We start from the raw sequence: 9603 nt of genomic DNA on the forward strand, positions 1-9603 counted from the left end.
ACAAGCATTTTTCAATGAGCTCTAAGTGTGACCTTGACCTTTGACCTAGAGACCTGGTTCATGTGCGCGACACTGCTCCTCATAGTGATGAACATTTCTATGAAGTTTCATTAAAATCCCTCCATACATGTAGGAGATATGCTCCGGACAAAATTGGATGCCGCCCGCCCGCCAGGGGCGTTCCCATAATACGTCCCGTTTTTCAAACGGGCGTATAAAAAGTGATTATTACACAAAATATTGATATGGTATAGAATGATCCTGAATTGCTTTATGTTTCATCACTTCAAACTGTGACGGTCTTGGCAATATGTCTTCAAGTACCTGTGTGAAAATACGTTCTCTCGACTCTCTGTCTACATTCTTAGGAAAATCATTCGACAACACCAAAAATGTCCCATTTCTATAGAAAAATCGTTTCATGTTTAATAAATACTGTAGAAAGTGTGACAAAAGAAACCAACAGATTCACGAACTGTATTTTTCATTAATCGAAGTCTAAACATATATTATACCACAAGATGAATTCACTACGATATTCCTTTAAAGAAACAATGTAACGTCTGCATTACTGATGACGTCATGACTTCACAACACATTGTCATATCTATAGAATAGCACATCCATATATCAATAACAAAATTGTGAACAATTTCAAAAAGCGTAGGAACGTTTGTGTAAAATTTTGGTATATTTTTCATTCTTTAACGATACATTTAAATTTCAGTCAACTATTAACAAAGGTATTTCTTTACAAATAAAAACATTTCTGATATCTTGACAACGTATGTACCAAAAAATGCACATTTACCTTTTGATAATGTTTCTAAGTAAATTAACGACAGGGTCCTTCTGACGAATGGACAAATCAGTATGGCTAATTTCTAGAACAGACCACCTGTGTAAAGATAATATTCTATAGTTATTCTGATTGTTAACATCACTGTTTATATTATTTTATACAGCAAGCTATGTAAGTACGAGTACATGTTTCAAACGGGGGCTGCATGTTTTTTACCGTTTGGCGCGTTCTGTAGGATTATTCATTGTTCTCTTTTTTAGTAGTAAAATGTGAAATTCAATATGAATTTAACCTTATATATATGCTTTGTATTACGAATATGTAAAAAAGAGAACGATGTTATTTATTTAAAATGATTTAAAATAAAAATAATCAACATTTCTTACTCTGTAGTCATTTTTATATTAAGATTTCTTGATTGTTCTTCATCTCTCAAGTAATTGTAATAGGCAAACACTGGTTGAAATGTCATGTTGTTTTCAATTTTTGCAGAAGATGTAGTTTTCAATTCACGTGTAAAACTGAAATTAATTGAAGCGTCCGATTTAACTTGTAAATTCTCATGTCTACGTATTCAAAGCTTAAAATAATTCAATAAAAATCAAATTACTTGTTCAATTTTTAGTAGCTTTACATGTATATTGTTTTTCAAGAAATGATTAAACAAAGGTTACATATTACAATTCATCTGCTCCATACTGAATCGTTTGGTTGGTTTTTACACCAATGTTAACACATTTGAGCCACGTCATGACAAAACCTTCATAATAGGTGTGCGACCAGCATGGATCCAGACCAGCCTGCGCATCAGCGCAGTCTGATCATAATCCATGCTGTTCGCTATCAGTTCCTCTACTTGTTACAGAGTTGTAAGCGAACAGCATGGATCCTGATCAGACTGCGCGGATGCGCAGGCTGGTCTGGATCCATGCTGGTCGCAAACCCATTATGTTGGTTTTGTCATGGCGCGGCTCATATGTCAGTCATATCACGGCGGCTGGTCAAACTTACCGTCTTTCAAGTATAACTAATCTGTAAATACCAAATGTTACGCAAATGACCGACTTGAAATGCCACATGATTTTTGAATCAGCGGCCCGAAGAAGACAAATGGTGATTTGACTTAAGTCCAAGATCAACTTTCACGAATAATTTCGTCTCGTCCGAATTTTGAGAAACAACCACAGAATTACAAATCCGACGCTTTCCTTATTAGCTAAGGGGGCGAACTCTAACAAATGACAAAAATCTTACCCGCACCTAAGCATTCAATTTGGCAACCTAAATCGTAATAGACTCACAATATACTGCATATTAGCCTTTATTTAATGAAATAAGATTGAATAATACGGAATTCAACATTCAACCGAAAAAATACACTTCTTTGTTTTTAGTTGAATGCTTAACATCTTGGACAAAAACTTTTAACATAGAAAAGCATAGGTCATGAACAGACAACAATATAAAATCACCGACAGAGTTGGTTTTAAATCAAAGCCTAAACCAAAACAACAAGATCATAATTTACCTATTCGTCATCCCGGAGACGATGTCTCTGTCCAGCATATAAGGACCAGGTATCGGCATAATCATGTCTTTTGGTCCAAGCACCTTGTTGAAAATAAAACCTGTATGTCTTAAAGAAGCCTGCCAACTATTAATTGGGATTTTATCTGGTTCAATATAATCAGGAAGTGGTTCAACGATTATACAATCTTCACCGTCAAATTCACAACTAGCAGTTGCGCAATTCTGCTCACATATTCCATTATTTACACTTGTCATCCGACAGAGTTTGTTACAATAATCCATCGCATCTTTGTTTAATTGAAGCTTGAAAAGGTAATATACTGTATGATGAACATTCTCTGATAACACATAATACGATTTTCAATTTATTTCTGAATACACATCTTTCTGTTGTAAGTGCACCAGCTTATCTTGGTAGGAAACTCAAATTTCATGTTTTAAAGCTACTCTTCCACTCAAAACGGTTCTTAAAACATCAACATATATTAAGAGTTACCAAATATACATAAAAGTACAATTTACAGTTTTCATGAGACAACAGTGACCTAACATTTGCCTTGAATCACTTTTCACACAGATATATTTACACAGTTAACATGTAGTGAATAGGACAGCTTGGTGCAGGTAGAACTCACTAAATGAATGTTTGTTTTAAAATGAATTATCAAGATATGATGTCCTTACTTTTTGTCTCTTTTAAAACTTTCTAAGATATATCGTGCAACAATTGTTTGCAGGGTAAATAAAAACTAACAAGGCGCGCATTTGATCTACCCGCAACAAACGGATCAACTTGCAACTAGTTAAGGAGTGTGTTTGTGATTCAAGTTATTCAAGTTATTATTTACAAAATAAAACGCTGCAGTGGTTAAAATTAAAGATAATCATTGCAGATTCTTTACTTAGATGTTTTTCGTCGGACAAGACATGTATTAAACATCTAGTTCCAAATATATAATAACACGAGCATGTGGTGAATTTTTATCGATTATAAAAATAAAAAGCCCAATAGGACATAAAATTTAAGGCTTTTGGAGTTACTTATTAAGATTTGATTTTTGAGAGAATGATGGATAAGCTATATACCTTTCTCACCAAAAAATCCTTACACACAAATTAATTTATTGCTTCGATTTTGTTTATTTTATTGTTTAAAGTTCGTTTATTCTAATCAGACGGGAATCAAGTTAACGCAAATGTCTTCCGATAAAAGTCGATAACTGATAAAAAATGATTTTGAATATCTAAATATCTAAAAAAAAATGAACGCACATGAATTCAAGCAAACAAAAAACATGGCAAGATTAACATATACGTTACCTTATAACCTGCATATTCAGTATAAAAATATGACAATTCAACAGTGTCCGTAAATATGACGTCATCTCTCATGTATATAAATCTTTTTGATAATCCGAGTATTCGATGTAGATGGCATTCTATTGCAGCAGACGAAAAAGTAGGCAAATCTGACCGATTCGGAAATATCTCCTGCATTTTATTCGAAAGATGAATTTTAATCGAATTTTAAAACAAATAACATGCATATCCGACTGCCATATCAAAGATTAAACAAAATACGAACTCATTCAAAATCGTAATGATAACAATGATCGATATAATAGTACGAGTATTTATACAAATTTACAATAATGTTAACTAAATAATAATGTTTCTTTTAAAATCATTAAAAATAAGTCAAAATAATAATGTTTTCTTAAACAAAACAAATGTATTTATCGGATCAAAGACAAAGTGGTTTTAAAGTGGTGTTATATTTTCGATCCTTGAAGATCGTTCAGCACGACATTATTGTTGTGCTTGTGGTATTTTTTGTTTCAACTTTTCGGCATTTTCTAGTTGGGTGGTTCCAATATTCCTACTTGAATAATGTTGAATCACCCTTAGGATATGTAGCCTGCTTTTTAAATCTGTCTTTTGACGTCTTATCTGTGATACGCAGGCTTCATTACCTCTGGTCCCCTTTCAAATTTCCATTTTATTTAGTTCCGCCCATTGTTTTCTCGTTTAGGGCACAAGCTTTTTATTACTTGGGGACCATACGCCGCTTTTCATGGAATGGCACGGAAGTGTCACATTGAAGGTTCCATGATAACCGCCGTATGAACACATCTGCGGATGTTTCTAAATTCAAAATTTTACTATTTCATGTTTAAATGTTGAATTCTGCTTAAGCCGGTGCTAGGGGGCGTGGACGGTAACTTGCACTTTCCAGTACCGTCCATGAACAGGCTCAATCAAACCGAGCCTGCAACATTTTCAATTTTGCCGTGTTGGGCTTTCTTTAGGGATTCTGTATTTATCTATTTTATTCCCAATGATAAGTAATAGTACAGTCCCTGGGGACCGTTTGTGTGCAAAAAAGGTCCATGGATAAATGTTATATCAATGTAAAGCTAAATATTTGAAGTTTACAAAAATTTTGGGTAGACATGTCAAATCATGGTACGTTTTGAGAAATCCAAGACGGCCGCCAATGTATTGAAAAATGGCTCATACGCATTTTATTTGCTAAAATAAATTATTTTTTGTATTTATTTTAGTTTAGGTGAAACTTTACATCCTAATTGGAACAATATGAATTTGGGGTCTTTTCCATTATTTATACACATGCTCTGGATGTCATAGATATATTCTGCTTAAAAAAAAACCATGAAAAATATACAAAAAATCGACATAGGGTTGACTTTTTTCCTATAAGTCGAGGCATAGCGGAGAAAATGAATATTTTTACCCTATATAACAAAGACCTGGACAACATCTTATGTTATTGCACCCTTATTTTTATCTTTATTATGTAAGAATGTGGATTCTGATGTTCCTAAAGTGGGTGGGATACACGAAAATTAAGTCTAAGTACTTTGTGAACTGGTATGTGATGATAATTGAAACAATGAATTGTCAACATGTATTGTACTTTGGTATGTACCTAAAGATAAAAGTTCTTAAGAAAGCTAGATTTTATATTTTCTGCGACAATATGTTCTGTTGCCATGGCAACGGAGTAGTAAAATGAAAGATACAATTTAACGCACCTGTACTGTGTGACACTTCCAACTTTTAGCATTTTTAGAATGTTGATAAGAATTACATGGTAATACCATACACAATTTTTAGATAAATAATTTGGGCAAATTAAGTATGTAATATTACCATGGTAATTTTTTTTTAATTCTGCAGTTGCATTTAAGGCTAGCAAATTATCAAAACATATAACAGCTGATATTTTAAAATCAAAAATTTGCATAATGTATTTGTTTAATTTCCTTTTTTGTTTCAAACTGCTATGCAGAAAACATGTCATGTCAAAAAGGGTTTGTTGTTACTATTGAAAGGGATAAAAAATGGTGAAAATAATAAATAAAAAACAGGCACATGGCAAAAGTCTCTATAAACATGTATCAGATGTCAAGGTTCCCTCTGAAATTATGCACGGGGTAAGACCAAATTTTGTAACTAAAATGGAAAAAAAAGGGTTACAGATTCAAAATTTAGGTCAACCAATATCAAACATAAATGACAATTAAATTTTTTTTTAGTTCAAACTTCTTGGTTGTAGCTTGTACTACGAAAAGTAAGTCGCTAGATTAAATTCTAGGTCAGGTGATTCTGCATCTGAAATTGTACACATAATCTAGATACAAAATGGTCACCAGTAAAAACCTATGTCAGTTGATGGTATCAAAATTCAATGGCATGTCATAATGTGTGTGTTATCCAAACATTTAGGGAAGGTATCCAGACGTCTCTTGTTCGATCCTCAGAACATTGAGTCTGGTGGTCAGTTGTCCGTCACTCAGAAGCTTGCGGAGAAATTTGTTACTTACTCGTCTGGTAAGTTATCCAAGCTGTTGTCAAAATGAGTTTAAATCGGCGTATAAACCAAGCAAACAAAACAAAAAAACAATATTTGTAGTGATCTACACTATGTAACATACACACAATATTCAAACTCTGTACCTTGCATTCATCACGAGAATAGGCCTTTAAGATTTTTCCTATACATGTATGTGTAAAATAAAATCACCCAAGGGACAGGCCCAACATAATTTGAAGAAACATGATAAAGTCTACAAGAAAAGCTCACAAGCTCTGAACAATGGGGTTTACGGGCTGTTTTTAAAGGATTTCTTATACAAGAGTATGTATGTATGTAAATCAAGTTAACCTGGGGAAAGTTAATTTTGATCAAACAGGTCATCATTTAAACAAGCTTTGTAGTTACAATATCATGACAGAAATTGATAAAAGTCAACGAGAAAATGCTTATTTTGGAGAACCTTTTCTATGTAACACTGTAAAATGACACCTGGGGCTGGATCAACTTTGACCCGATGGTGTCTTTGACAATGTTTTTTGACAATGTTTTATACTAAAACTTTAGGCTCTAGGCATTTGGTTTTGAAAAAAAAAAAATTTTAAAATGTTATTCTATATGTTTCCATTTGAAACTAGAACTATCACTAAATGTGATTAATATCCCTGCAAGACTGCAGAGTACATTGTAAAATAACTGAAATTAGAGTTATGGTTGGGGCAATTAAAGATAGTTGTGGTTCTTGTATGTTGCATTTCTTTTCAATGTGGTTGACCATTGTAAAAGTTTTATTGGATTACTCTGTAATAAGTCCAGAAAGAGTTACAGCTCTTGAGCACTGCACTTCCTCTCATTGTGCTTGGCCATTGTATGAAGTTGCATTGAATTCCAAAGATTAGTTTTCTAGTTATGCACTGGACAAGAAAAAGGAACAAAGGGAAATAACTATGTAATAAGTCCAAATAGAATTATAGTTATTGTGCATTGCATTTCATCTCACTGCGCTTGACAATTGTATGAAGTTGTATTTTATTCCAACCATTAGTTTTCAAGTAATGCACTGGACAAAAAAGTAGTAGCAAACGGCATTTACTCTGTAATTAGTCAAAATGGAGTGATGGGTCTTGTGCACTGCACTTCCTCTCAATGTGTTGACCATTGTATGGAGTTGTATTGAATTCCAACAAGTGCTTTTCAAGTTATACTCCGGATCAGAAAAAACAATGGAAAAAAACAAAGCGCAATAACTTTGTCGTTAGAAACATGTTTATTCAGCTTAAAGTGAAATCATAAGTAAAATCAACATCTATTTAGACATCGAATTTCACATTATGATAAGGGCTTAAAAACGTAACAAATTTGCCTCTGAGTGTGAACAAAATCGATTCAAAACAGGTCCCGGTAGAAAATAGTATATACTATCAAAAATAGGAATAAATTGTACTCAGTAAAATATCTTTCATTTATATATAAAGAAAGGTAGAAAGCCTTGAGCGGAAATTTGTACACACGAAAAATCGGCACGCCGCTGCTAGGACTCATAACCACGGGTCTTTGAGTTGTCGGTCCAGTATGTCAACCACACAAAATAAACTGGAGACGCAATGAACATTCAGTCATTAAGATATCAGTTTGATATGTACAATTTGGATCTCAACATTCTATCAAACTTAAAATTTGCTATAATTACATTGCATTTATCAATTTATATTGCTATATTTTAAATTGGCATGCAAATCAAAGAATGCAATCATAAACGCTTAATCTTGTATGGTAAAATTGCGCGTTTCCACTCAGAAATATTTGTGAAATAATACAAAACATATACCTTATGATTAATAATGTTGATTCGCCGATTGTCCATATTAAGCCAGTATGGAATTTGTCCACTCGTGACTAAATGTACGGTCCTTATCCAAGGTGCAAACTTTTCAACAGATCTTAGAGAGTATTTAAGAGTTCCCCAGTCTCGGTATCGATTCTTTACTAGTATTTCAAGTCTAAAATATAAGATTATCTAAGTAGTTGATGAGATCATGTCTTTAATGTTTGTATTTTAGAGTATATGACATTAGAATGCAACTATGAATAGCAGCACACACCAACACACCAAATGAGATACAATATAGAATTACTTGCTTGAAGACTTGTCTAACAGTTATGCTAGTTAATAAATGAAGGTGATCGATAGTATATTAAGCATATCTTACGGATTTGCATGTTCCTGTCTGCTAAGACGGTTCAATTCACGAATGAATTTAGGATCCGAGGTGTTTACCCATATATATACCATGTCAACTGGGTCAGTATCATATCCGCTAAGAATGTCATATGTGCCATATATGCTTTTATTTGACCTGTTAAAGAATAAATAAATTACAGAAAAAAAAAACATAATCCCTAAAGACATCTAAGCAAAATTGAAAATGTAGTAGGCTCGGTTTAATTGAGCCTATTGTATCTCATGTCATATATGTATGTTATGTTCGGATGCTATATGCATATAAGCACACATACATGTACTATCTCGTATACTCGTATAATGAAAAACTGAATATTTTTTCCCCTGAGTTCAGTTTCAAATCACTCCAGAATGATTATTGCATAATTATTTAGTAAGTCTTCTTTCACATATTTGTAGTCTTGCAAAAGGTGCTTAAAGTTAATAATATTTTTGTATGAAAAATCAATCGTCTGTTTTTTTGATGAATAAACAACTGGTAAGGTCATATTTCTTTTAGAACAAGTTGTACAATGTGAAAAGTTTTTTGATTTTACATGATCTCAAATCTCACCATAAATGTTTCACCTCTTTTCTTTCTGTTTCAAAAGAGACAAGCTCCCTTCTCAAAAACGCAACATTATGTTTCTAAAATGATATTAATATACATATACATCTCAAGACATTCAAAAAGGACATTTCAATGTTCAATTGCTAGGCTACTGAATGTCAGACACACAATGAAAATGCAAAGAACATTTTCAAACCCACTGATTTTATTAGAAATTAAACAAAAGAACGATCAGTAATATGTGTTCCTTTTCTGTTTGAATTCCAAAACAAATTTTTAAAAATGGATAACCATATTGGTATGACGTATGAAAAAAACAACAACAACAAGAACAACAACAATAATTACAACAACAAATACCAACAATTTAATGGTTACAGATTGAGTTGATTCAATAATGAAGAAAAATGATTAGATAATGTTCGACAGTATGTGCATTTAGAAGCAAACATATACCTACTTGAGATTGTCCTGTTAATGCACCATCATGTAATGCCAACATATACCTTTATCAACACTAATAAGGAATACAGCTTATTGAGAATATAACTTACCGATATCCAGGCATTCAATGTCTTTATGAAGATTAAACAAAATAACAACAGGAAGAAACATGATAATATACAAGTAATATTTCGTTT

At 32.7% G+C, this 9603-nt stretch overlaps 1 protein-coding gene across 1 annotated transcript; it reads right to left on the reverse strand.

Annotated features, from left to right (window-relative positions):
* Positions 1 to 228: 228 nt before the first annotated feature.
* LOC132749550 (uncharacterized) lies at positions 229 to 9597 on the reverse strand. The gene is made up of 10 exons (XM_060739359.1): positions 9517 to 9597; positions 8966 to 9039; positions 8381 to 8527; positions 7999 to 8170; positions 3653 to 3823; positions 2331 to 2635; positions 1814 to 1834; positions 1189 to 1323; positions 812 to 898; positions 229 to 403 (listed from the first exon to the last, which is right to left on the reverse strand). Exons 3-10 carry the CDS (start codon positions 8461 to 8463, stop codon positions 229 to 231), a joined length of 1149 nt encoding a protein of 382 aa, XP_060595342.1. The 5' UTR covers positions 8464 to 8527; positions 8966 to 9039; positions 9517 to 9597.
* Between the last annotated feature and the right edge of the window lie 6 nt (positions 9598 to 9603).

Source organism: Ruditapes philippinarum, unplaced genomic scaffold (assembly GCF_026571515.1).
Source record: "Ruditapes philippinarum isolate M1 unplaced genomic scaffold, ASM2657151v2 ctg685_1_1_1_1, whole genome shotgun sequence".
In the NCBI taxonomy this organism is placed as follows: Eukaryota; Metazoa; Mollusca; class Bivalvia; order Venerida; family Veneridae; genus Ruditapes; species Ruditapes philippinarum.